Raw genomic sequence first — 27,658 nt, forward strand, 5'->3', positions numbered from 1 at the left:
GCCTCTCTTGACAGGCTACATGTCTATGTCAGGAGATTCTGATTACCGTATTTTTTGGACTGTAAGATGCACTGGAGTATAAGATGAACCAAAATGCACCACTCTACAGGCCTCCCAACCCCCCCCCCCAATGCCAGGGGTGAAATCAAGCAGGTTCTGACAGGTTCTGGAGAACCGATAGCGGAAATTTTGAGTAGTTTGGAGAACCGGCAAATTACACCTTTGGCTGGCCCCAGGAGTGGGGAGGGAATGGGGATTTTGCAGTATCCTTCCCCTGGAGTGGGGAGGGAATGGGGATTTTGCAATATCCTTCTCCCAGGAGTGGGGAGGGAATGGGGATTTTGCAGTATCCTTCCCCTGGAGTGGGGAGGAAATGGGGATTTTGCAGTATCCTTCCCCTGGAGTGGGGAGGAAATGGGGATTTTGCAGTATCCTTCCCCTGGAGTGGCGTGGGAATGGGGATTTTGCAGTATCCTTCCCCTGGAGCTGGGAGGGAATGGGGATTTTGCAGTATCCTTCCCCTGGAGTGGGGAGGGAATGGGGATTTTGCAGTATCCTTCCCCTGGAGCTGGGAGGGAATGGGGATTTTGCAGTATCCTTCTCCCAGGAGTGGGGAGGGAATGGGGATTTTGCAGTATCCTTCCCCTGGAGTGGGGAGGAAATGGGGATTTTGCAGTATCCTTCCCCTGGAGTGGGGAGGAAATGGGGATTTTGCAGTATCCTTCCCCTGGAGTGGCGTGGGAATGGGGATTTTGCAGTATCTTTCCCCTGGAGTGGGGAGGGAATGGGGATTTTGCAGTATCCTTCCCCTGGAGTGGGGAGGAAATGGGGATTTTGCAGTATCCTTCCCCTGGAGTGGCGTGGGAATGGGGATTTTGCAGTATCCTTCCCCTGGAGCTGGGAGGGAATGGGGATTTTGCAGTATCCTTCCCCTGGAGTGGGGAGGGAATGGGGATTTTGCAGTATCCTTCCCCTGGAGCTGGGAGGGAATGGGGATTTTGCAGTATCCTTCCCCTGGAATGGGGTGGGAATGGAGATTTTGCAGTATCCTTCCCCTGCCACGCCCACCAAGTGATGCCCGCCAAGCCATGGCCACAGAACCGGTAGTAAAAAAAATTGGACTTCACCACTGCCCCACGCGTCTATTTTTTGCGGTCCCCAGCCCCCAGGCAAAAACGGGACATGTGGGGCGGGGTTTCGGGAGGCCAAAAATGGCTGAATTCGGTGTGTAAGATGCACCAACATTTCCACCCTCTTTTGGGGGTGGGGGGAAGTGCGTCTTATACTCCAAAAAGTACAGTACCTATTTGTTTCTACTATGGAGGTGCGTTCAATCTTCTGGGCTTTGAATGGGTGACTCAAAGGCTAGCTGGGTTTTCTACCTTGGTCGTGAAAGATCTGAAATCAGACTCCAAAGGAGGACACCAATTTGTTCTGGACAAGTCCATTTTGAAGAACCTCATTAAATGAGGGACTACCTGATGGATAGAGGAATAGGAGATTCCAAGGAAGGACTGTACGAGACAAAGAGGAATTTCACTCTCATTTTAGCAAGATCGTTCCCAATTTGCTCGTTCCACATGTCTAGGAAAAGTGGGATATTCTGCAATTATCCTTCCCCCTCCCACAATATTTTATCATACATTGAAGACAAGAGTACCCCAAAACTTACCACCAACAAATGTGGAGATGGGACAGGACTAGTTATACATTGGAAAAGTTGAGAAAATTACATCAGCTCTGCCTAAATGGGGAGATATGCATGTTGAAAAGAGCCGCGGTGGTTAGAGTGCGGTACTGCAGGCTACTTCTGCTGACTGCCGGCTGACTGCAATTTGGCAGTTCAAATCTCACCAGGCTCAAGGTTGACTCAGCCTTCTGTCCTTCCGAGGTGGGTAAAACAAGGACCCAAGTTGTTGGGGGCAAGAGGCTGACTCTGTAAACCAGTTAGAGAGGGCTGTAAAGCACTGTAAAGTGGTATATAAGTCTTAAGTGCTATTGCTATCTCCATGTCGTTCCTTCTTTTATTTTTCTCTTCTAAGGGTCAACAAGGAAAACGGGGGCTACGGGGTGCAAGGGGCAGCCGAGGGTCACCGGTAAGTAAGGTTTGCTTCTACTCATCTGGGGTGGCTGGCAGCCATGATACATGCGCCATCTCTTGCATCTCTTCGCCGCATCTGATTACATCTACCCAAAAGTTCAAGATCTTCAATCATGAATTGGAAAGCGACCGAAGGACTATTAAATCCAACCCACCATTCAGTGCAAGAATCCAAATTAATCCAAATTAGAGCTCTCCCGCTTGAATGTACGTAGTGAAAAAAGGATCCACCGTTTCTCTAGATCAGAGGTGTAAAACCCACGACAACACGTTGTCGTCACATGACGTATCGCAACTTTCCCATCCGCTTCGCTAAAACGAGGGTGGGTGTGGCCAACATGTGACACATCTGGCCCGTGGGCCACGAGTTGAACACCTCTACTCTAAATGATTAACTACTGAGTTGTTCTTACTGGATCTTGATCTTCTGGTTGGAAACATCCTGTCATGTACTTGAAGATGCTGTCGCGTTTATCCTTAGCTTTTTCCAGATTCATCATTCTCATCACCAGATTGTATTAAAATCTCCAGTCATCTACCGTGTTTTTCAGAGTACAAGACGCACCTTTGTTTTTGGGGAGGAAAATAAGAAAAAAGCTGATTGGTGGGTGGATCGGCCTCCCGGAATACCCCCAATCAGCTGTTCCCAGTGGTGAATTTTAGCAACAGGTTCGCTGGTTGTGAGCTCTGTGCCTTGCTTTTTGTTCTGCCTCTGAAACTTCTGAAACTCTGTTTCAGAAAAAAAAAATTTTCCTGCCTTTGAAAGCCTCCGAAACAGAGCTTCAGAAAAAAGGCCTTTTTTTTTTCTGAAGCTTTGTTTGGAGGCTTTTTTCCTGAAGCTTTGTTTGGAGGCTTTTTTTCTGAAGCTCTATTTGGAAGCCTTTTTTCTGAAGCTTCTTTCAGAGGCTTTTTTTTCTGAAGGACTATCTGTACTCTGTTCAATCTCCTTTCTTTGGTATTGGTATATAGATTAACCTCTTTCGATCTGTTGGTTATAGTGTCATTCTCCAGATTTGTTAGCATAGTTTGGTTAGAACCGTTACTGATTCGTCTTTTGTTGCTTGCCATATTATTTTAGATAAAAGCCTTTCTGAGGCTTTTTTTTCTGAAGCTTCTTTCAGAGGCTTTTTTCAGCCTTTGAAATCTCTGTTTGGGAGGCTGGGCAGGGCTACATTCGGAGTATAAGACGCATCCAGATTTTCACCCTCCTTTTTTGGGGAAAAAGGTGCTTTTATACTCCGAAAAATACGGTATGTTTCCTTTCTCTACCCCGTCCCACTTTCTCTGAAATTTGTCCAAAAATGGGCACCTCAAATTAGACACCATTCTTGTGTGGTGTAGATCAGTGGAGATTAAAGTGGAGTTCAGAGATGGTATTCAGCAGGTGGAAATCACAGGTGGGCACATTTTTGTGTCTGGGCCCATGCGTGGAAGGCACGTGCGCCAGCAAAGCACATGCATGGAAGGCTGGGCACATGCGTGGATGGGGCGTGCGCACTCACATTTGCGAACCGGTAGGGAAAGTAAGTGAATACTACTCCTAGTGGAGTTCCAGTGTTCAGAAGCTATATTGTGGATACAGCTTTAAATTGTGTTGACCTTGTTTCACAATGCCAACCCATGTCCAATCTGTAACTGAGGGCTGTTCTTGTAGGGTTCTCTTGGTCTGCCAGGCCCTCGAGGCGTCATTGGACGAGAGGGACAAGAGGGCACTTCTGGAGTTGATGGGATCCCTGGAAAAGATGGCAACCATGGGCAAAAAGTAAGTGCAAGATTTTGGAAGGCGGTGTTGTGACCTAGGCTCATTTAGTCATTACAGGACACAATCAGTCTCAAACAAAACTATTTTATTGTAACAGCTGAGAATTACTTCATTCTCAGCTTAGTCCAAATTAATTCCAAAACAAGTCCTTCATAAACAGTCCTTAGGGCTTATCACAAACCTTTATCTTCTTTGGTACCCTGTCAAAGGCCTTTCTTGGCAAAGCTCCACAAAGTTCAGAAACGAGATGCCAACTGGAAACAGATTTAGCAATGTTGCTTTCCTACAAAGAGCCCAAGAGCCTTTGCTGTTCTTTTAAGCCTTATGGGAGGGGCCAATCATTGCCTGACCTTACTCCCGAGTCATCCTTTTTGCTTTAGCTGCTCTTGCCTTCTGGCAGCTCTTCGTATGCGTGCACTAGGAACAGGCTCCTCCTGTTCCTCTGCCTCTCTGCTGTCTGCCTCTGGAGGCTCCGGAATCCACACATCATTCCCAGATGACCCTGGCCCCATCTCTGCCTCCGATGCAGAGCCCTCGTCCTGGCCTTCCCCAGACTCCAGGACTGGCCCATTGTCCTCCCCAGCCTCCTCACTGTCCGACTCCGCTGCCAGCTCCACAGGCTTCTGGCGGACCACAACAGGTGGGTCATAGAAGCATGGATGTCACTGATACAACTACATCCATGACTATTCATCACTATAACAATTTGTTGATAGGAATCAGACCTGTTATGATGAATATGTACCTACGCTGATCATCCCAAAGGTGCTTTTTCAAGAGGTAACTGGACTTTCTGGTTTTTCTTTGAAGTCCAGTTGCCTTTTGAAAAAGCACCTTTGGCAGGGGTGGGATTCTACAGGTTCGGACCAGTTCGTGTGAACCGGTAGCTCCGACAATCAGCTGGGAGCGAACCGGTTTGCCCCGATGATCAGATGGGTCCACCCGCCCACCCGCGCTATTTTCCTACCTTTATCTTCTCAGCTGATTTGCGCAGTAGAGCAGATTGCTGTGGAAATCAGCTGTGTTACTCCTCCAAAGTGAAGATTTTTTTCAAACTGCGTCCGCGTGCGATCACCGAACCAGTTGTTAAACTGGGAGGATCGCACCACTGACCTTTGAGACAACCATGACTTGGAGAGATCTGAGAATCTCCATAGACACTTAGCTACACTGAAGTTCTTTCTCCCTTCTTTTCCCAAATTAGGGCGAACAAGGTGAGGATGGGGAAGAAGGCACCCCGGGAATGCCGGGGAAAAGAGGGAACTTTGGAGTCCCTGGTTTACCTGGAGCACAAGGCCCCACAGGATTCAAGGTTGGTGCCACTTTGTCAGTAGAGAAATTACACTCTGGAGTTTCTGCATCTGATTTCTTGAGGCCTTCATTAACATATCATGTGTGGTGTGGTGTCCAATTGTTTCTTAAACCTGACTTAAAGACCTAGTTATTCCATGTCCAGGTGTTGGAGGTGATTAGCAGTTTAAAAAGTTGATGATGGTGGTGGCAATATTTTAGGGATTAAGGGCATTTTGATGCCCCTGTCTTAGTGTTCCGACCTAGGCCTCCCAAGATCATGAAGCAGACTCCTCGTCCCAATAAAACTTCTTTTATTTAGGTTAAAGGGAAATTCCTCTCTCGGCAAGCAGTCTTTCATGGGATTTCACAACTACAGACCTTTATCAGGCTTGGAGAGCTGCCAGGCCGATATCTTCCAAACGCCACGCTGGAGCAGCAATTACTTGGCAAGAAGTCAGGAACAGATCTTCACCCTCATGAATTGAACTAATTGTCTCCTGCAAACTCCACTCCCCTTCGCTCCTCTTTTATTCCCTCTGGGAGGGGCCATTCACCGTCCACCTGTGGCTTTACTCCTGAGTCGAACCTTGTTCCTTAGCTGTTCCCTTCTCCTGGCAGCTCTGTGCATGCGCACATTGGGAACTGTCAGGGCATCGATTAATCCCATCTTTGGCTCTGGGAAAAATCACCCTGATTTAATTAGAGGATGGATCGTGGCTCCTCCAAGTTGCAATATTCTGAAAAGAAAACCCGAAGAAAAGTTTTCTAATAAAACTCATTTATTTGTTATAAAAAAAATAAAACACCTCACTAACTAAGAAAGATAATTGCTACATTTTGAAAGTAATTCGGGCCAGCTGCTTTTCACAGTAACCGGCACTCCTGGCAAGAGAACAAAGGAAAAAAGTGTGAAGGAATGTGGGTGGATCCAGAAACACATAGCTTACTGATAAGAAGTTGGCAAGCTATGGAAAGTCTGACAGTCCAGAAATGATGAGCTCAGCTGGTAAATAAAATAACGCAGTGACAGGAACAGGCTCCAGCTGTTCTTCTGCCCCACTGATAATCTGACTCCGAAGGCAGCTGATAACTGTCGGACGGCCCTGGCTCCATCTCTGCCTCCGATGCAGAGCACTCATCAGACCCTTCCCCAGACTCCAGGGCTGGCCAACCTCCTCACTGTCTGAGTCTGCCACCAGCTCTGCTGGCCTGGCGCTGGCGGCCCACAACACTTCCATTGAGATTTCAAGTTCTCTTGATAATAATAATAATAATAATAATAATAATAATAATAATAATAATAATAATAATTTTATTTCTATACCGCCCTTCTCCCGAAGGACTCAGGGCGATGGTTGGTAGAGAGTCTGATGATGTACTTTATGTTTGATTTACTGCCATGATCTATGGCAGTGATGGCTAACCTTTTTGGCAATGAGTGCCAAAACTGGAATGCATGCATGCATGCCGGAACCTGAAAGGGAGCAGCTGGCCGGTGTACATGAGCGTGGTGGCCAGCTGATCTTCCGGGTTACAGCGCGCATGCATACTGGACAGCTGGTCAGGTAGGCATGCACACCAGCTAGCTGATCTCTTTTGAGTTCCGGCGCGTGCACTCCAGTTTCGGCACTTGAGCATGTGCACTTGGAAGAGCAGCTGGTGATGGCACACATGCGCACAGAGAGGGCTCTGCATGCCACCTCTGGCACGCATGCCATAGGTTCGCCATCATGAATCTATGGGGTGAAGACCTTAAATCCGTGATGGCGAACCTATGGCACTCATGCCACAGGTGGCACACGGAGCCATATCTCTGGGCACGCGAATGTTGCCCTAGCTCAGCTCCATCATGCATGTGCATGCTGGCCAGCTAATTTTCGGGCCTTCTGGACTCACCGGAAATCAGATAACGGGCTGTTTCTGGCCTCCAGAGGGCCTTAAGGGGGTTGAGGAAGGCAGTTTTTACCCTCCACAGGCACCTAGAAAGGCTTTGGAGCCTGGGGAGGGCAAAAAAACAGGCCTCCCAGTCCCACCGTGCCATCGCAGGGGGAGCACGGGGGGTGGTGGTCACGCATGCATGTACGAGGGGCTGGGCGCATTGAATTATGGGTGTGGGCACATGTGCGTGCAACCCCCCCACACTTCCCCCCGCCTTTGGCACGCGACGGCAAAAAGGTTAGCCATCACTGCCTTAAATCAACCAGCAGTTTCAGCTGTCAACTCACCATCACTGCAAGCCTTAAAAGCAGGCAGGGTCCTCCTTACCACCAACGTATCAAATGGAATGCAAAATCCAGTATTGGAGAAGACGTTCAGCACTGATGACCCTCCAGAGCTTCAAAGAAAGGATCAACCTTTTTTGGGGGGTGGGGGAGGGAGGAGAGGGGAAATGTTCCAGAGTGAATGTCCACAAAGCTGGTGGTTTAGAGGCCCAGGATTTGCAAGCCAGACCTTGTGGTGTCTGCTTTTCTTCGGTTCTTCTCTTACTTTCGTTTTGTGAGAAGGAACTTGCTAAAAAGAGATTAGTCCAAGTGGGTTGTATAGAACAGTTTGGGGGCTGGGTGAACGGGGATCTAATTATCCCTCATTTAACCAGGGATGTGTCAATTGGCCATCATTGCCCCCTAACGGCCAGAGTTGGGAACAACAGTCTGGTTTAGGGTAATGTCAATCTTGCCAGTTTTACCAGGGAAGATGCCCTGACTTGACCTGGGGCGCTCACATTGCAGCACTGGTCAAAAGGGCCCAGCAGACATTCTACGACCTCAGACTTCTCAGGAAACAACAACTGAATGAAAAACTGCTGGCGACCTTCTACCGCTGCACCATAGAGAGTATTTTAACTTACTGCACCTGTGTTTATGGTTTGCCCATTGCACAGTGGCAGATAGGACAGCGCTCCAGAGGGTCAACGTCATTGCCCAGAGGATCATTGATTGCCCTCTCCCCTCCTTGGAAGAGCTTTATAGCTCCCGCTGCCTTAAGAAAGTTCAAAACATTCTTAAAGATCCATCTCATCCTGGGCACCCTCCTTTTTTTTTTTTTTTGAACTATTACCATTTGGCAGACGGTACAGGATCATAAAAACAAGGACAAATAGGCCAAAAAACAGCTTCTATCCCAGAGCGGTAACTATATTGAATTCTACGGTATAGTGCAATATTAATTCAATATCAGGGGTTTTCAACTCAATTGTATAGACTGCGAAGGATGTGCGTTTGTGTTTTATTTTTTTAGCTTTTCTTATGTATAATGTACACTGAAGATGGTATTTAATTTCCTTGTACAAGGTGCAAGGACAATAAAGTACTACTACTGCTTTCCCAGATTAAGTTTAGAATCAGTGCTATTTTGGAGAGGGAGGTTGAGGACGTGGCATTTTTGAAGCTTCCACCCCTTTCTCGGTACATCAGTCTCAAATTAAGGATGTAGCCTGGAGCAACAAGGTATTCAAGGAGGACCATCTAAAGTTCGTGAAGATGTTGGTGATGCAGCCAAGTCTTTGTCCTCCTCTCAGATTTTTGGGAGATCCGGGTTCAAACAAAGGGCAAAGAACTTCAGTCTTAAGTGGTTGGAGGACTTCTAGAATCTGTAATTATTATTATTATTATTTTTTTGATATTTACATCTTCTTCTTTTCAACATCTTCGCATCAGTAATCCATATTTATACATTTTCTCTTTCTTATCTTATCTTTTATCTTTTTATCTTATCTTTTATACATATATTTCTAGTATATCATATATATACCGTTATAATATATTCTGTTAATCTAAATATTTTATTTACATTTAACATAAACAGGTACCTAATTTCCTTTCCACAATTTTTAATATCTTCCCATTTGTTTCCATATTCCTCCACCTAATTTAACCATTGTTTAGTTTTCTTTTGTCCCCCCCCCTTTTCCCCCTTTCTCCTCCAACCATTTATACCATTTCTCCCAGACTAAGTAATATTCTGTTTCATCTTTTTCTTGTATCTCCTTTGTGAGTGTATCCATTTCCACACACTCCATAATTTCTCTAATCACCTTGTCTTCTGTTGGTATGTCATTGTTTTTCCAGTTTTGGGCGAAAACTATTCGTGCTGCTGTAATTATGTGAATAATTAAGTATCTTATTTCTTTTCCATAAGACCCGGTAATTATTCCCAGTAGGAAAGTTTCTGGCCTCATTTCTATTTGTTGATTTATAATTTCTTCTATTTGTATTTTAATTATTTGCCAAAATTGTTTTGCCTTATGGCAGGACCACCACATGTGATAATAAGTTCCTTTTTGATGTTTACATTTCCAACATAGCAGGGAGGTATTTGGAAACATCTTTGCCAATCTGTAATGTTGATGGAATCTTTTGGTGGCTTTTTTTTTTAGGGAGAAAGAGGTTTGCCTGGAGAGATTGGTCCATTGGGGAAAAGAGGTTCTCAAGGTGGAATGGGACTCCCTGGGACCTCCGGTGATCCAGGGACCAAAGGACAGCCGGTGAGTAGATGCGTGCGATAGTTGCTGAAGTTTGTTGGTTGAGGATATCTCTCAGGCCAAGAAAAATAAGTTCTTCTGCTGCATGATTGATGGGGCAGGTATAGAGGATAGATCTACCAAACATCTGAGCTTCTGCATTCAATTTCCTGAAGTAACACAGGGGCTGTCCATGCCAGGTTCCTTCTTCATCTCCTCTCTTATTCCTGAGCATCATCCTCTGCCAAAATATGCTTAGATTAAGACATCAAGTACAGCAAAAACCCACCATCCTTCCCTTCAGAAACTGGAAGAGACGAGCGGAGTGATTTCCAAGCCAAGCTATGATCGTGGAGGAGACGATGATGGCTTTGTCTTGAGAGCTAAAAATCCATCTGGGGTTTGGAGGGGCCCCTTTTTTTCTTCGCCAATTTCACAAAAAGGGATGGAAGGGGAATTTCAGACTGTTCCTGTTTTTGGCATCATCTCTTCTTGTTGTTGTTCCTCCTTCTGCTCCGTGGAAAATCTATCTAGGGAGACTTTGGTGAATCGGGATTTCCAGGGATTGCTGGACTCTTTGGCCCAAAGGTGAGTTGGAGCCTTCCCTAATAACGTCGTACCAAGTTCCTGATTCAGAGACAGGTCATGTTTTGCGTCAGATGTCTCAAGGTTGACCACGAGTGGTGAACCTGCTCAACAAAATGGCAGCTGCCGATGATTGATCTCTGCACAGGTTGAGTGGGACCACTCATGAACGACCTCCTGTCATCTAGAGATTCAATTCAATTTCAAATCTTTATTGTCGGTGCCCAACGTATGTACAATGAGATTGGTTGAGCTCCCTCAGTGCACCTCCCCTCCACAACACAATACAACTCACAGTGAAGACAGAAAATCCCTAACCCAATAAATCATATTAACAAAACACCCAGTCCTATTGCACCAGTGTGAATATGTTACATGGTGTGCCGGCCCTGCAGGTCCATCGTACTACGTAGTTATGATGTTATTTTGCATTCAGGAGTCTGACAGCCCACGGATAAAAACTCAGCCTGGCTATGCTTCTATATCTCCTTCCCGACAGTAGGAGGATGAAGAAGTGGTGACCAGAGTGAGAGTCGTCCCTGAGGATTTTCCTCACTCATCTAAGGCAGCGAGCCCTAGCAATCTCATCTAGTGGTATCGGTGGACAGATCATGATTTTTTGTGCTGTGCTCACCACCCTCTGTAGTGTTTTTCTATCCACGGCTGTCAAACCGGCATGCCACACCGTGATGCAATAAGTGAGGATGCTTTCTGTTGTGGACCGGTAAAAGGAGGTCATCAGTTGTTGTTCCACCCTGTTTTTACACAAGACCCTAAGGAAACGGAGACTCTGTTGTGCCTTCCTGGCCACCTGGATCGTGTTGTTTTCCCAGGTGAAGTCTTCGCTGAGATGGACTCCCAGGAATTTTTATGCTGTAAAAACTTAAGTTAACTTAAGATGGACTTAAGTTTGTTCGCTGCCACCTTCGCTGCTTCAATTTCTGTTTGGGGACAGGGCACAGTTCAGAAGGAAAGGAAAGAGAGAAAAATAACAGCAGAGGTGGTTGCAACTTGGATGTAGATCCCTACTTTGGGATCTTTTTTAAGTATTATTTGAAATCATCACCTTCATTTAACGACCTCATAATCTTTTGCGGGCTGGAGTCTGAGTAACTGAATGGAACTAGCAGAGTGTTTTTAATGGCCGGATCCCCTTCCTGTTGCCAATGTGGAGTTTTGTTCAGCAGATATATATCCTCAGTGTGCCGAGAGAGAGAAATATCTGCCTCTACCTAGGATCGAACTCACAGCCTCCCGATTGTGAGGCGAGAGCTCCACCTCTAGGCCACCCGCACACCACTCCTTTTTAATATTATTTGAAATGGTTTTACTTTTCAAAATAGGAAAGGGATAGCCGAAGGAGATGATGTCCAAGGGGCGGATAGTGCTCTCACCTGGTTATTTTCATCCAACGTTTTTCTCTCTCTCAACAGGGACCACCGGGAGATCTTGGCTTCAAAGGCATCCAGGGCCCGAAAGGGCCTCAAGGACTCTGGGTGAGTTGAGGGTTTCACCATTCTTGCCTTGACCTTCAGCTCTCTTCAGAAGCTGCTTTCTTCTCAGTTAAAAGATGGTGAGCTGTATTCAGACCCACTTCCGTGTCTTCTGCCCACCCCGTGACTGAGCGGCTGAAACTGGGCAGCCGAAGGACCAGGTTTTGACCTGTTTGGGGGTAATGACGATGGAGACAGCTTTCTTCTCGGAGGCCAAAACATTTAGTCATATCCTACCAAGTTGTCACCACGTCACCAAATTCCTCAATCAGTCAGTGTTTCCTGGTAGAATAGCAATGGCGAACCTATGGCATGAGTGCCGGAAGTGACATGCAGAGCCATCTCTCCGGGCATGCCAGCCATCGCCTGTTGCTCTTTCAGGTTCTGGCACTCACATGTGCGCTGGCCAGCTGGTCTTCGTGCGCACGGGAGCGCTGGAAATCAGAAGAGCAGTTCCCTGGCATGCATGTGTGCGAGGGGTGGTTTCTACTTGCTTTTACTACCGGTTCAGAACGGGATCGCACAAAAGCTTCTGCGCATGCGCAGATCGCCGATGATGGCATCCGGGGCAGTGGACGGGGCCTCCTGCCGGTTTTACTACCGGTTCTTGCAAACTGGTCCAAACCGGGGGCAACCCACTACTGATGTGTGCGCCGGGAAGCTGAGCTTCCCATTTCCAGCGTGCACATGCGCGCTAGCCAGCTGGTCTTTGTGCACGCAAGCACACCGGAAACCGGAAGACCAGGTGATTGGCATGCATGCGCACACCAGAAACTGGAAGCTCAGCTTCCCAGCATGCACATGCACGCCGGGGAGCTGTTCTTCCGGTTTCTGGCACTCCCCGACGCGCATGAGCTTCCGTTTTGGCACTTGGTGCTGAAAAGGTTCACCAATACTGTGCTAGAATCAAGGATAAAGAATCAGCAGTAGAGTACGTAAATCTGCTGAGGAAGTAGCGGTAGTAGTTCAAGGGATGGGTTGGTAGAAGATGGGTTGTCTTCTCCTCCATCTGCTTTCCCTGATGAATATTTCTTCTACCCAGAAAAGGTGAAATACCTGAAAAAACAAGCAGTCCTGTTCTGGGTCTGGTAGCCCTTGCTGGGTCATCTGAAATTCCTAATTCCTTAGATGAGCTTCTGGACATTGGGCAGCTCTTTGATACCCATCTGGTGCTATTATTGGTCAGAAAGCAAGGTGGTGCTCCAGCTGTCAGGGTTCCTCAAAGAAAGAAGACTCCGAGGCTTGAAGTCCCTCAAAGTTCCATTTTATTAGAAGATGTCATATTGGCACATCTGGGAAAACCCGAATCTGAAAGCTTCCAGATTTTCCCCACCCAAAGGAACATCCAAGTCCCTGCCCAGCACCCACAAGTCCATCAAATGGTCCAATCAAGACACCATCCCAACTGGAGATGCCTCCCAGTTCCATCTTTACAGGTGCAGGGCAAGATGTCCTTGACTCTCTGAGAAAGGAATGTTATTATGACTATATATCACCCTGGCTCCATACAATCCCCCTCTCCCAGTTTCCCACAGTAGTAAATGTGGCAGGCCTGAGGATCCAACGCAAAAGATGGCTTCCAGGCCTGACACCAGCCTCATCTGAATTCAAAAGTTAAGAAGGATTGGAGCTGGCTAGACACCACCAGGAAAATAGGGCTGGAGACCCCTCCAGGAAAGAGAAATAGAAGTTCTTGTAGTGAAATAGCTTATCCATTGTCTAAATGAATGGTTTGTTTTTGTAGGGCCAAGAAGGTGTCATTGGTCCAGTTGGGATTTCAGGCCCACCAGGAAACTCTGTAAGTGTCCCTCTTGCTCTTTTGTTCCTCTTCTTAAGATTAGCAAATTTTCTCTCAAGATGCTATGGATTTTTTTAAAAAAAATTTTTTTTATTGATTTATTGTTTAAATATAAAAATAATGAATACACTGCAATTGTCCTGGCATTCCACATACCATGAAACAAAGGTAAAAACTAACAAATATACTACTATTTTTTGGACTATAAGACACAGTTTTTTGTCTCCCAAAAGGGGGTGAAAATGTCTGTGTGTCTTATAGACCGAATATTGCCGATGCCCCGCCCACCCGCTGGCCGTTTTTTGGGCACACCCCATTTTTGGGCATTTTTCAAGCCTTTTTTCAGCCCATTTTTGAGGCTTTTTTTGGCCAATTTTTTTGGAAAAACGGCCTGGAAAAAGCCTCAAAAACAGGCTTAAAAAAGCCTCAAAATTCAGCCGAAAAAAGCCTAGAAAACAGACAGAAAAAAGCCTTGAAAATGGGCTGAAAAAAGCCTTGAAAACAGGCTGGAATAAGCCTCAAAAACAGGCTTTAAAAAGCCTCAAAAGTCAGCCCAAAAAAAGCCTAGAAAATGGACAGAAAAAAGCCTTGAAAATGGGCCAAAAAAGCTCAAAAATGAGCTGAAAAAAGCCTCAAAAATGGGCTGAAAAAAGCCTCGAACACAGGCTGGAATAAGCCTCGAAAACAGGCTTAAAAAAGCCTCAAAAGTCAGCCAAAAAAAGCCTAGAAAACGGACAGAAAAGAGCCTTGAAAATGGGGCCAAAAAAGACCCAAAAATGGGGCCTGTGGAGGCCAAAAACTTTTTTTGTTGTTGATTTCCTCTTCTAAATTTAGGTGTGTCTTATAGTCAGGTGCGTCTTATAGTCCGAAAAATACGGTATTTTAAAGAGTGCCAGTGCTGTACACTTATTTCTGACCATCATATTCTAGAGTACCAAATTTATCTTTCATTCTAATACCTACATTCTAATACATATATAGTATCGCTTTCCATTTCCACCTAACCTGATTCTGTCGCATTCTAACTTCTATCTCGTGATTCCAACCATTGATAGAATCTATTCCATATAGCATAGCGTTCTGTATCTCCTTTATCTTTTATTTTTAACGTTAGTCTATCCATTTCCGCACAGACCAGTATCTTCCTTATCCTCTCTTCTTCTGAAGGGGTGTTTTCGCTCTTCCCGTTGCTGTACAGATACAATTCTAGCTGCGGTCAAGATGTGTAATATTAGGTATATATTGTCCCTTTATCATAACCGCCTGCTATAATGCCTAATAAGAATAATTCTGGCTTAAACTCTATTATGTTGTCTAATCATTTTTTTCTAATCACACATGAATTCTTTTGAAGGTGGTGTGGAATTTTTTTAAGGCCATCATAACTGTCATTTTCTCAACACTCACCCCTTCCTAATGTGGACGGGCCCTTTGTCAAAACAAAACAAAACTCAAAATCCACAGTTCCTCCACTTAGCTTGAGACTGTGGCAGCTCTGCCCCTTGAAAGTGGGACTCTCTTCAAAGCTGGTGCAGATCCTTCAAGCCCCAGCGTGATCCACAACTCTGGTTCTTATTTATTAATGTCTTGAACTATTGCAACGATTCCTATGTTGCATTGTCTTTGGATCTTCCGTTGCGGTGCAGCATCCCAAGGCATTCCCAGGAAAATTGTGATGGTACACAACTCTGTGTGTCTTTCATTCCAAAACTGAGATCTGAATGTTGATCCATATAGACCAGGAAACTAAAGCTCAGATTTTCACTTAGCCTGAACATAGAAAAGAAATATTTAAAGTAAGGATGGGCACCTGATACAGGCAGATGTTTTGGGCAACGGCCTCTTGCTGTTGAGCCAAGCTGTTGGAGGTGATATGAGCTGAAGGCCAAACATCTGGAAGGCACCATCGTCCCTCCTTCTTGGTCAACAAAGTTTGTCCTATTTGGCTTTCTTCCCATGGTCTTCTTTTTCACACATGGTGTTTTCTAGACAATTTTAACCCTTCAGTCCAGCAACTTAGATACAGATACAGATTAACAGAGTTGGAAGGGATCTTGTAGGTCATCTAGTCCAACCGCCTGCCCAAGCAGACCCAACACCATTTTTGACAGATGGCTGACCAGTCTCTTCTTGAAAGCTTCCAGTGATGGAGCATCCACAACTTCTGGAGGCAAGTTGTTCCACCTGTTAATTGTCCTCACCGTTAGGAAGTTTCTCCTTAATTCCAGATTGCTTCTCTCCTTGATTCGTTTTCATGTCACCTAACTTCTAGTCATGTCACCTACCTAAAAAAAAAAAAAGAAAAGAGAGAAAAAGAAAAGCAAATCAGAACAACAACAAAAAAGGAGAAATCATCTATTCATCATCTCTTGCCCGCTTCAATACTTTAATCACTATGCTTTTTTTTTTACTTGCCTCCCATATTCCTCTCTTGGATCTTTATCTCTGTTTGCATCAGCTTCTTGGCTGTTCAGTCTAGGTATTTCTCCCACCTCTACCCTCTTCCACTGCCCAGTTTCCAAAATTTCTACCCAGGCCCCTATCTCCCTTTCAAAAGTATCTTCCGACTCTCTTAATATATTTCCCCCCTGATTTTGACTGGTTGTCCAATCTCTGCTTAAAAACCTCCAGTCATGGAGCATCCACAACTTCTGAAGGCAAGCCGTTCTCACTCTTTCTCACGCTCAAGGGCTGATTCACACAGTGACTTCGGAGCTTTTCTTTATATTGGCACGCGCAGACGTCTTATACGTTTAACAGGTGTGCATTTTGTCACCCTTTTTTTCCCTTCCCAGGGCCCTAAAGGAGAGAAAGGCAGCCAAGGTGAAGCGGTAAGTGTTGTCCTTTTTGTGCCATGGGTGTGAAAGTCATTTTGCACCCACGCCTCTTCTGTGAAGGACCCGTTTTCATCTCCTTCTTCGTTTCCTTTTTTTCAGGGTCTCCAAGGTCCAAGGGTAAGTATGGCTCTGTGTTGTCCCATCAAGATTGCTCCTTCCACCCCAAGACTTGAAAACTCCTCAGCCATTCTTTTGAAATGTTTCCTGTATGAAAAGGGAAGGAAAAAAAATTGAAATTACAGTCCAAGTGTTGGCACTAAAACCAAACATATGTAAAGTAGTTTTGATTTGTTGTTGTTGGTTGCGAAGTCGTGTCCGACCCATCGCGACCCCATGGGCAACGTTCCTCCAGGTCTTCCTGTCCTCTACCATCCTCTGGAGTCCATTTAAGCTCACGCCGACTTCTTCAGTGACTCCATCCAGCCACCTCGTTCTCTGCCGTCCCCTTCTTCTTCTTTTGCCCTCCATCGTTCCCAGCATTTGGCTCTTCTCCAGGGAGTCCTTCCTTCTCATTAGGTGGCCAAAGTATTTGAGTTTCCTCTTCAGGATCTGGCCTTCTAAAGAGCAGTCAGGGTTGATCTTCTCTAGGACTGATCAGTTGGATCACCTTGCAGTCCAAAGGACTCGCAGAAGTCCCTTGGATCTATCTATCTATCTATCTATCTATCTATCTATCTATCTATCTATCTATCTATCTATCTATCATCTATCTATTGTTGTTGTTAGTTGCGAAGTTGTGTCCATCCCATCGCGACCCCATGGACAACATTTCTCCAGGCCTTCCTGTCCTCTACCATCCCCCGGAGACCATTTAAGCTCACACCGACTGCTTCAGTGACTCCATCCAGCCACCTCCTTCTCTGCCGTCCCCTTTTTCTTTTGCCCTCCATCATTCCCAGCATTATTAGGCTCTTCTCCAGGGAGTCCTTCCTTCTCATTAGGTGGCCAAAGGATTTGAGTTTCCTCTTCAGGATCTGGCCTTCTAAAGAACAGTCAGGGTTGATCTCCTCTAGGACTGACCGGTTGGATGGCCTTGCAGTCCAAGGGCTTCAATTAAATGGCGGAAATCCAATCGTTCTGATTTGGCCTTTGGGAAGTGCAAAATTAAGAATGGTCATGTCCGAGTTGAAATATGGAGTTTGCTTAAAAGAATAGAATGCAACATTTTAGTCCAGGCAAGAGAATCACAGTGTCGAGATAAAGCCAGTGAAGGAAAAAGTATCTGGAGATTCTCAGTCCATCCAGGTTATGGTTGTCCCAAAGGTGTTTTCTTTCAAAAGGCAACTAGATGTTTTTCTCTGAAGACATTTTGCTTCTCACCCAAGAAACTTCTTCAGTTCTTCCGAAGGCAACTGGATTTGGTTTTCCCCTTTAAGACGTTTCGCTTCTCATCCAAGAAGCTTCCTCAGCTCTGGCATAGCTAAATGTCTATGGAGATTCTCAGCCATCCAGGTCATGGTTGTCCCAAAGGTGCTTTTTCAAGAGGCAACTGGACTTTCTTGTTTTTCTTTGAAGGCATTTCACTTCTCATCCAAGAAGCTTCCTCAGTTCTGATGCACAGCTAAATGTCTATCGAGATACTCTGTCATCCAGGTCATCACTGTCCCAAAGGACAGTGTTTCAAAAGGCAACTGGACTTGTAGGGCACAAATAAACCTCCAAGTGGCCTCAACGATGCTCAGAAAGACTGCTAACGACCAGATGACTGCCAGGAATATAAATCCTTCCGTTCCCCTACCATTCAGTCTGAACTGAAGAAGCTTCTAGGATGAGAAGTGAAATGTCTCCCAAAAAACAACAACAAGGAAGTCCAGTTGTCTTTTGAAAGAAAGCACTTTTGGGACAGTGAAGAAAATATTTGTGTGTGTCTCTCTCTCTGTATGTGTGTGTGAAAAAGAGGAAGACAACTTTGGAAAAGAAACCCCCCCCTCCCCTCATACACAGTGGTGTTTTGCATCTCCAGTTCAGCCACCAGCTGTTCAGGTTATGGAGGATCAATCATGATTAATCTTGACTCTTATCTTCCTAGGGTATCCCAGGGCCCCGAGGACCTCCAGGCCCCCCGGTATGTATTTAAAATATGATTTGGGTTTTTGTTGCCTTTGTCTTAAAAAGCCCATGATGATGGCTGAAGCTGTTCTGCATCTGGGCTGTGGAACCTGAATGCAAGAGATAGCAATAGCACTTAGACTGATATACCACTTCACAGTGCTTTTACAGCCCTCTCTAAGCGGTTTTACAGAGTCAACCTCTTGCCCCCCAACAATCTGGGTCCTCGTTTTACCGACCTTGGAAGGATGACAGGCTGAGTCAACTTTGAGCTGGTCAGGATCGAACTGATGGCAATGGGCAGAATTAACCTGCAATACTGTATGCTAATCACTGCGCCACCATGGCAAGGAAGAAAGGAAGTAAGGAAGGAAGGAAGGAAGGAGAAAAGAGAGGGAGAGAAAGAAGGAAGGAAGGGAAGGAAGCAAGCAATAACAATAGCACTTAGACTTATATACGTCTTCACAGTGCTTTACAGCCCTCTCTAAGTGGTTTACAGTGTCAGCCTCTTGCCCCCAACAATCTGGGTCCTCATTTTACCCACCTCGGAAGGACGGAAGGCTGAGTCAACCTTGAGCCGGTGGGAATCGAACTGCTGGCAATCACCAGAGTTAGCCTCTCTAAGCGGTTTACAGAGTTGGCCTATTGCCCCCAACAATCTGGGTCCTCATTTTATCCACCTCGGAAGGATGGAAGGCTGAGTCAACCTTGAGCCTGGTGAGATTCGAACTGCCAGATTGCAGGCAGCCGGCAGGCAGCAGAAGTAGCCTGCAGTACTGCATTCTAACCACCCCGCCACCACGGCTCATATTCTTTACTTTACAACCTAAAGGATCCGACGGACAGCTTTCCAACTCTGGCCCTCAACAGCCAAGAATTTGATCTTGATTTAACTTGCTTAACGCTTCAGACTTTGTCTCTTATCTTTACAGGGCCCACCAGGAATTCAAGCTGCATTTGTAAGTTTTCTGAATCCTCACTGGCCTTAGAATTCGGCAAGTTTGGGACGTTTGTTGCGAAAAAACAAACAAACAATCCCAAAATGAAACCATGAAACCTTTGAGAGATTGGGTTACAGGAGCCTGCGTGGTTCTTATTTCATTTAAGCATCATAATCTCCACCCTGGACATTTCATCATTAATTCTGACAGTGCATGTATTCTGTCTGCATGGACTTTCTCCTTCAAGTCTTAGAAGGAACTTGGAGTCCTAGTGGACAACCATTTAGATATGAGCCAGCCGTGTGCAGCAGCTGCCAAAAAAGCCAACACAGTCCTAGACTGCATCAACAGAGGGATAGAATCAAGATCACATGAAGTGTTAATAACCACTTTATAAGGCCTTGGTAAAGCCACACTTGGAATATTGCATTCAGTTTTGGTCGCCACGATATAAAAAAAGATGTGGAGACTCTAGAAAGAGTGCAGAGAAGAGCAACAAAGGTGATTAGCAGACTGGAGGCTAAAACAGATGAAGAACGGTTGCAGGAACTTGGTATGTCTAGTTTAATGAAAAGAAGGACAAGGGGAGACATGACAGCAAGTGTTTCAATATCTCAGGGGCTGCCACAAAGAAGAGGGAGTCAACTTATTCTCCAAGGACAAGGAAGGAAGGACAAGAAGCAATGGGTGGAAACTAAGGAGAGAAGCAACTTAGAACTAAGGAGAAGTTTCCTGACAGTTAGAACAATTAATCAGTGGAACAATTTGCCTCCAGAAGTTGTGAATGCTCCAACACTGGAAGTTTTTAAGAAGATGTTGGATAACCATTTGTCTGAAGTGGTGTAGGGTTTCCTGCCTAAGCAGGGGGTTGGACTAGAAGACCTCCAAGGTCCCTTCCAACTCTGTTATTCTATTCTATTCTATTCTATTCTATTCTATTCTATTCTATTCTATTCTATTCTATTCTATTCTATTCTATTCTATTCTATTCTATTCCATTCCATTCCATTCCATTCCATTCCATTCTATTAAGTCTACCATAACTATGTCTTTTCTCCTCTAATCCAGGGGCAAGATGACTTCGATGTAGCTTTCCACTCCATGTTGACTGCCAGCGCTGTCTTCAGGTCAGAGGTAAGCCACGAGATCTTTTTGGAGATCTTTAAGGAAGACTCTCTGAAATGCCAAAAAGGATCAGCCACTGCAAGGAATCCATGCGTGTCTTCTCTCTTTCCCGGCAGAGCTACGAACAGATGGATCTTCCAGCGATGGAGCAAGGAGGGGAGATCTTTAAGACCTTGCACTACCTCAGTGTCCTCATCCAGAGCATCAAGAGACCCCTGGGGACAAAGGAAAACCCTACCCGTATTTGTAAAGACCTCATGAACTGTGAACAAAAGATGCAGGATGGTAAGCCTTCATCTGCTCCAGGATGGACAGCAGACAGACAAATGTCCTCCAAGATCTACATCAGTTGCGATGCCCTAAATTCTAGATTTCATTCCTTCATGAACTTTCTGCCTAAATGTAATAACTCTGGGCAATGTATGGAAGAATCTCAATATATCTCCTGATAAACTGGATCAAAAAAAGAGAACAAAACAGTAGAGAAATGAACAACAAAAGAGTTGTGGAAGATGGCCATTTGTCCAAGGAGTGGGCTGCTAGGGGTTCGCAAGGGTTCAGAAGAACCTCTAGCTAAGATTCCATGCAGTTCGGAGAACCCCCAAATCCTCCTCCTGGCTGGCCCCACCCTCCCCTCCCCACCCCTCCCAGGAGTCCCCACCTGGCCCATTGTGGATGCAGGTAAGTACAAGGTGTGCATGGAGGCTCAAGGAGGGCAAAAAACGTTTCCGCCCTCCAGGGCGCCTCTGGAGCCTGGGGAGGCTGTTTTCACCCTCATGGAGGCTCGAGAAAAGCCTCCGGAGCCTGGGGAGGGCAAAAACACCCTCCCCCCGCCATGGTGCAGGAGGCTGACTAGGCCACACCCACCATTGCCTTGCCTACCCAGCAGCCTGGAAGAGAACCCCTTGCTAATATTTTTGAAGCCCATCCCTGCATTTTCCCCTTCTTTACAAGGTGCCACTGTAATCAAAGGCCCCTCTCAAGAAAAGATTGACTAGGCTCCTAAAAGTCAGAAAAAGCAGGACCATCAGATTTCCAGGCTCTGGTCTGTCACCTCCTTCTTTATCTGGGATGAACCATCTGTTCTGTCCCGGTCCCACACGCACACACACCAACAGACGTCCAAGAGTTAAAGACCAAACCAGCCGACAAAATCCTTTTCTTTATGATAACGGAACTTGGCAGCAACCTAGTGGCTGCCTGCCAAGAGTTTATTACTTACGAAGAGGAGAGATAACTTCTCCCCGCTTCTGGTACATCAAAGTAAACAGCTCAATAATTACAGAGTCAATCAAGTCCAAAGATAATCCAGCAAAGTCTATAGCAAAAGTCCGGCAATGCAGAATGGCGTGGAAGCTTTCAGCTTTGTTCATCACAAGGCTTGACTGGCCACCACGCTCCCTTTTATACCCTGTGGGGTGTGGTCCAGTGACTCAGCCTAATCTCGGGCACGCCTTTTCTTCTGTTGTGCACGCTTATCTCTGCGACGCTGGCGTGGATCCAGCCAAGACTCATTACCCTCATCACTGTCCATCTGTGGCTGCGTGGACATGCTTGGCCCCGGCCCTATCTCTTGCCCTTCAGCGGACACCGAAGACATTGCCAAAGAGGAGGGTCCTGGAGAGGGAGGCCTTGCCAACTCCTCTCCTTCACTCTCCGACTCCTCTCCTGCCGATGACACAGGCTCCGGTAACGGAGCCACAACACCATCTTCACTAGATCCAACAGGATGGGCAGAATCATTCTGGAGATGAGGTTCTAGATTATTCTACCTCCTCTGTACAGAATAATACAGTTGGATGGGCCCTTGGAGATCTTCTAGTCCAACACCAAGTTCGAGCAGAAGACCTTATGCCCACGATGGCGAATCTATGGCAAGCGCACCAGAGTTGGCATGCAAAGCCCTCTATGTGGGCACCTGCGCCATCGCCAGCTGGTCTTGTAGTTTTCAGCGTGCATGTGCGCGCTCTCCAGCTGGTCTTTGCGGGTGCTGGAGCGCCGGAAAAATGGACTGAAAACAGCCCCCAAAATGACAAAAAACGGTAAAAAACCAGGCCATTTTTGGGGGCTGTTTTCCAGGCTGTTTCCGGGCCTTTTTCAGGCTGTTTTTGGGTCGTTTTCAGGTTGATTTTTTGAGCCATTTTCCGGGCCGTTTTTCAGGCCTGAAAATGCCTCCAAAATGGCCTGAAAACAGCCCAGAAAATGGTCTGAAAATGGCCCCAAAACAGCCTGATTTTTTTTTTTAATTTGATTTATATGCCGCCCTTCTCTGGAGACTCAGGGTGGCTTACAATGCGTTAAGCAATAGCCTTCATACTTTTGTATATTTATACAAAGTCAGCTTTTCTTTCTTTCCTTCCTTCCTTCCTTCCTTCCTTCCTTCCTTCCTTCCTTCCTTCCTTCTCTTTCTTTCTCTTTCTTTCCTTTTTTTTTTAAATTTGATTTATATGCCGCCCTTCTCCGGAGACTCAGGGCGGCTTACAGTGCGTTAAGCAATAGCCTTCATCCTTTTGTATATTTATACAAAGTCAGCTTATTGCCCCCACAAACTGGGTCCTCAATTTACCTACCTTTGAAAGGATGGAAGGCTGAGTCAACCTTGAGCCTTGGAGAGATTCGAACCAGGCAGCTGTGTTAATAACAGGGTGCTTAGACCACTGTACTATCAAGGCTCTTGATGCCCCCAAAATGCCCGCACTGCCCAGCGCTGCCCAGCTGCCCAGCTAGTCTTTGGTTTTCTGGTGCTCCAGTGCACACACATGCATGCACATGCATGCGTGTTCCAGCTTGGGCACTCGGTGCTGAAAAGGTTTGCCATCACTGCCTTATATTATTCCAGACCAGTGGCACTCCAGTCCCTTCTTCAAAGCCTCCAGTGATGGAGCTCCCACAATGATTATGACCCACTGCAAAAGATTAAAGGACGCTGATAGTAGTTGGAGCCAAAAAGAGGTCTGGTAGCTTCCACACTGTTCTTCTCCAGAAATTTGGGGGGGGAAAAAATCAATAGCCTTCTCCAAGATACCACACTATACGGTAGTGGCCAAAATTGTGGAAACCTTTTGGGAAAAGTCGCCAAGGCTCAAGGTTGACTCAGCCTTCCATCCTTTCAAAGGTAGGTAAAATTGAGGACCCAGTTTGTGGGGGCAATAAGCTGACTTTGTATAAATATACAAAAGGATGAAGGCTATTGCTGAGCGCATTGTAAGCCGCCCTGAGTCTCCAGAGAAGGGCGGCATATAAATCAAATTAAAAAAAAAAAGTTGTATTTTCTAAAACTAGCTAATAACACCACTTTTTTTGGGGGAGTACCACCATAAACTTATATATCAATGGAAAGAGAATTGAATCAAGAATGTAATGCAATCACTTTTAGGAAGGATTTGCTATTAGAAGAGCAGTTAGAGGACAAAGAAGAAAAGGGAAACACGTAGAAAAAACGAGATAGACAAAACTGATCACCAAATGAGATATACAAAGATGATCACCACCGTCAGTTAATACTTCATTGGGTAACCTTTAGCATGAATGACGGCCTTACAACATCTTCCCATGGAGGGAACCAAGTCTTTGAGTTCTGCAGCTGTTATCATGTGAAGCCAAGATTGCATGATGGCTTCTATTAACTGGGTTTTATTGCTGGGTCGCTTCTGACTAACCAGTTTCTTTAGTCGACTCCATAGATTCTCACTTGGGTGAAGGTCTGGATTCTTCTCAGGCCATTCCAGCAGTGGAATAGGATTATCTTGAAACTCCCAAAAAAAAAGTAGTGTTATTAGCCATCAAAACTCAAAAGTACACTTTTCCCAAAAGGTTTCCACAATTTTGGCCACTGCTATAGCTGGATCTGGCCTCACGTGTTATTTCTCTCTCCTCTTCTTCTTCAGGTGTGTACTGGATTGACCCGAATCTCGGCTGTTCTTCAGACAGCATTCAGGTCACCTGCAGCTTCACCCAAGGTCAAACCTGCCTCAACCCTATCACAACATCAAAGGTACCTTAAAGCAGTGGTGAAATTCAATTTTTTTTTTACTACTGGTTCTGTGGGCGTGGCTTGGTGAGCGTGGCAGGGGAAGGATACGGCAAAAGCTCCATTTCCACCCCACTCCAGGGGAAGGATACTATAAAATCCCCATTCCCTCCCCTCTGGCGGAAGGATACTGTAAAATCCCCATTCCGACCCCACTCCAGGGAAAGGATACTGCAAAATCCCCATTCCCACCCCACTCCAGGGGAAGTATACTGCAAAATCTCCATTCCCTCCCCACTCCAGGGAAAGGATACTGTAAAATCCCCATTCCCTCCCCACTCCAGGGGAAGTATACTGCAAAATCCCCATTCCCATCCCACTCCAGGGGAAGAATATTGCAAAATCCCCATTCCCACCCCACTCCAGGGAAAGGATACTGTAAAATCCCCATTCCCACCCCACTCCAGGGGAAGAATATTGCAAAATCCCCATTCCCTCCCCACTCCAGGGGAAGTATACTGCAAAATCCCCATTCCCATCCCACTCCAGGGGAAGAATATTGCAAAATCCCCATTCCCACCCCACTCCAGGGAAAGGATACTGTAAAATCCCCATTCCCACCCCACTCCAGGGGAAGAATATTGCAAAATCCCCATTCCCTCCCCACTCCAGGGGAAGTATACTGCAAAATCCCCATTCCCATCCCACTCCAGGGGAAGAATATTGCAAAATCCCCATTCCCACCCCACTCCAGGGAAAGGATACTGTAAAATCCCCATTCCCACCCCACTCCAGGGGAAGGATATTGCTAAATCTCCATTCCCACCCCATTCCAGGGGAAGAATATTGCAAAATCTCCATTCCCAGCCCACTCTGGAGCCAGCCAAAGGTGGCATTTGCCAGTTCTCCAGACTACTCAAAATTTCCGCTACCGGTTCTCCAGAACCTGTCAGAACCTGCTGGATTTTCACCCCTGCATCAAAGGCACACGTGGCTTCTAAGAAAGCCACCGGAATGCAACATTTCACGTGCCACCCATTGAACAACTCTAAAAACAAGGACATTTCTATTTTCTGAAAATGCCTGTGGTTCTACGTGGAGCACAGAGACGTTCTCAGAAAGGCAGATAATGTATCTGGGGCTTGGCTGCACCCGTTTCCCATTTAATATATATATTTTTTCAATCCCAATAAAATCTTTGCAAAAAATAACATGAAATTAAAAACAGGCAGATAGGGAGGCTGGCATGTGCTGCAGTGCCCACGTGGCTGACACGTTGCTTATCCTCGTCGTAAGTACCACGTTCCAATTGTTTCAGCTTTTAAAAATAAGTTCTGTCTTAAGCTGAACCTGGAAAGGAATAACTAGCTAGTGACATTTTTTTCTTTTCAAAAAGACCGAAGTGGTATTTTGGCTCAGTTGAAATTTTTTTTCACGGATAACCTCAGGCAATATACAGCCTGGAGCAAAACGATTTGTGAATAAGCAGAGCAATTTCTTCTTCTTTTTTAAAAATAGAATCTAAATAGAATCGGGGTTGAAAATTTGAGATTCGGCTGGCGCACATTATTGTCCAGAATTTCAACCGTGTCGTCTCTCATGCCAAGCAGCAAGTAAATGCCACTGTTTTTTGTGAATGGGTCTCAGTAGTTAAAGCAGCCAGATTCATTCATAAAAATTAGAGACATTAGCAAGGTTGGCTGCAGGAAGTCTCTTTGTCCATGGGAAGGATGACTCTTAGTGCAAATCCGTGCTTATCTGTCCATAGCAATAGCAATAGCACTTAGACGTATATACTGCTTTACTGTTTTACAACCCTCTCTAAGCGGTTTACAGAGTCAGTCTATTGGCCCCAACAATCTGGGTCCTCGTTTTACCCACCTGAGAAGGATGGAAGGCTGAGTCAAGCTTGATATAGTGATAATTATGGTGATTTTAATTGGGTTTTTTTAAATTGCGGCCAAAAATATTTAATTATTTTCAAAATGTTTTTAAATTTTGTATGTTCTGTTTTATTCTGGCTGTTCACCGCCCTGAGTCCTGCTGGAGAAGGGCGGTATACAAATTAAAACAAACAAATAAATAAATAAATAATTGAACTGCAGGCAGTTGACAGAATTAGCCTGCAACACTATATTATAACCACTGTGCCACCACAGCTGATAGATGATAGATAAGATAGATGATAGATGATAGATAGATAGATAGATAGATAGATAGATAGATAGATAGATAATAGAGAGATAGATAGAGAGACATATAGATAGATGTAGAGAGATAGAATGAGATAGAGAGAGAGAATGATATCTATCTATCTATCTATCTATCATTCTCTCTCTCTATCTCATAGATAGATAGATAGATAGATAGATAGATAGATAGATAGATAGATAAATGATAGATGTAGAGATAGAGATAGAGATGGATTATAGATAGATAGGTAGGTAGGTAGATAGATGTAGAGAGATAGAGAGAGAGAAATAGAGAGATAGAGAAATGTAAAGAGATAGAGAGATAGAGAGATAGAGAGATTGATCGATCGATTGATTGATTGATAGATCGATAGATAGATAGATAGATAGATAGATAGATAGATAGATAGAGGTAGAGAGATATAGGTAGGTAGGTAGGTAGATAGATGTAGAGAGATAGAGAGAGAGAAATAGAGAGATAGAGAAATGTAAAGAGATAGAGAGATAGAGAGATAGAGAGATTGATCGATCGATTGATTGATTGATAGATAGATAGATAGATAGATAGATAGATAGATAGATAGATAGATAGAGGTAGAGAGATATAGGTAGGTAGGTAGGTAGGTAGATAAGTAGGTAGGTAGATAGATGTAGAGAGAGACTGATAGAGATAGAGACAGAGACAGAGACAGACAGACAGGTAGACAGCAATAGCACCTAGACTTATATACTGCTTTACAGTGCTTTACAGCCCTCAAACCACTGTAAAGTGGTTTACAGAGTCAGCCTCTTGCCCTCAACAATCTGGGTCCTCATTTTACCCACCTCGGAAGGATGGAAGGCCAAGTCGACCTTGAGCCTGGTGAGAATCGAACTGCCAAATTGCAGGCACCCAGCAATCAGCAGAAGTAGCCTGCAGTACTGCCCTCTAACCACTGCGCCACCATGGCTCATAAGTGTAAATCCATGCTTATCTGACCAGTGGATAGTCAACATTTTTAGATTTTTTTCCTCCTTTGTGGTTTTATACATTTCCCGTGCATGGTTGCTTAG

The 27,658-nt window shown here is 45.3% G+C and overlaps 1 protein-coding gene across 2 annotated transcripts in view; it reads left to right on the forward strand.

The window, feature by feature from the left end:
- The window catches only part of COL27A1 (collagen type XXVII alpha 1 chain), a 210,210-nt gene that overhangs the window by 178,447 nt on the left and 4,105 nt on the right, over positions 1-27,658 (forward strand). The window contains exons 48-61 of one of the 2 annotated variants that reach the window (XM_087879541.1): positions 2,043-2,096; positions 3,756-3,863; positions 5,068-5,175; positions 9,532-9,639; positions 10,150-10,203; positions 11,634-11,696; positions 13,438-13,491; positions 16,287-16,322; positions 16,428-16,445; positions 18,358-18,393; positions 19,310-19,336; positions 20,387-20,452; positions 20,560-20,728; positions 24,331-24,437. In XM_087879541.1, coding sequence (XP_087735667.1) covers positions 2,043-2,096; positions 3,756-3,863; positions 5,068-5,175; positions 9,532-9,639; positions 10,150-10,203; positions 11,634-11,696; positions 13,438-13,491; positions 16,287-16,322; positions 16,428-16,445; positions 18,358-18,393; positions 19,310-19,336; positions 20,387-20,452; positions 20,560-20,728; positions 24,331-24,437 — 1,008 coding nt within the window. The remainder of the gene's footprint in view (positions 1-2,042; positions 2,097-3,755; positions 3,864-5,067; positions 5,176-9,531; positions 9,640-10,149; positions 10,204-11,633; positions 11,697-13,437; positions 13,492-16,286; positions 16,323-16,427; positions 16,446-18,357; positions 18,394-19,309; positions 19,337-20,386; positions 20,453-20,559; positions 20,729-24,330; positions 24,438-27,658) is intronic. The other variant, XM_087879543.1, reaches the window with a different exon arrangement.

Source organism: Pantherophis guttatus, chromosome 16 (genome assembly GCF_059756535.1).
Source record: "Pantherophis guttatus breed Tessera chromosome 16, ASM5975653v1, whole genome shotgun sequence".
Taxonomy (NCBI): Eukaryota; Metazoa; Chordata; class Lepidosauria; order Squamata; family Colubridae; genus Pantherophis; species Pantherophis guttatus.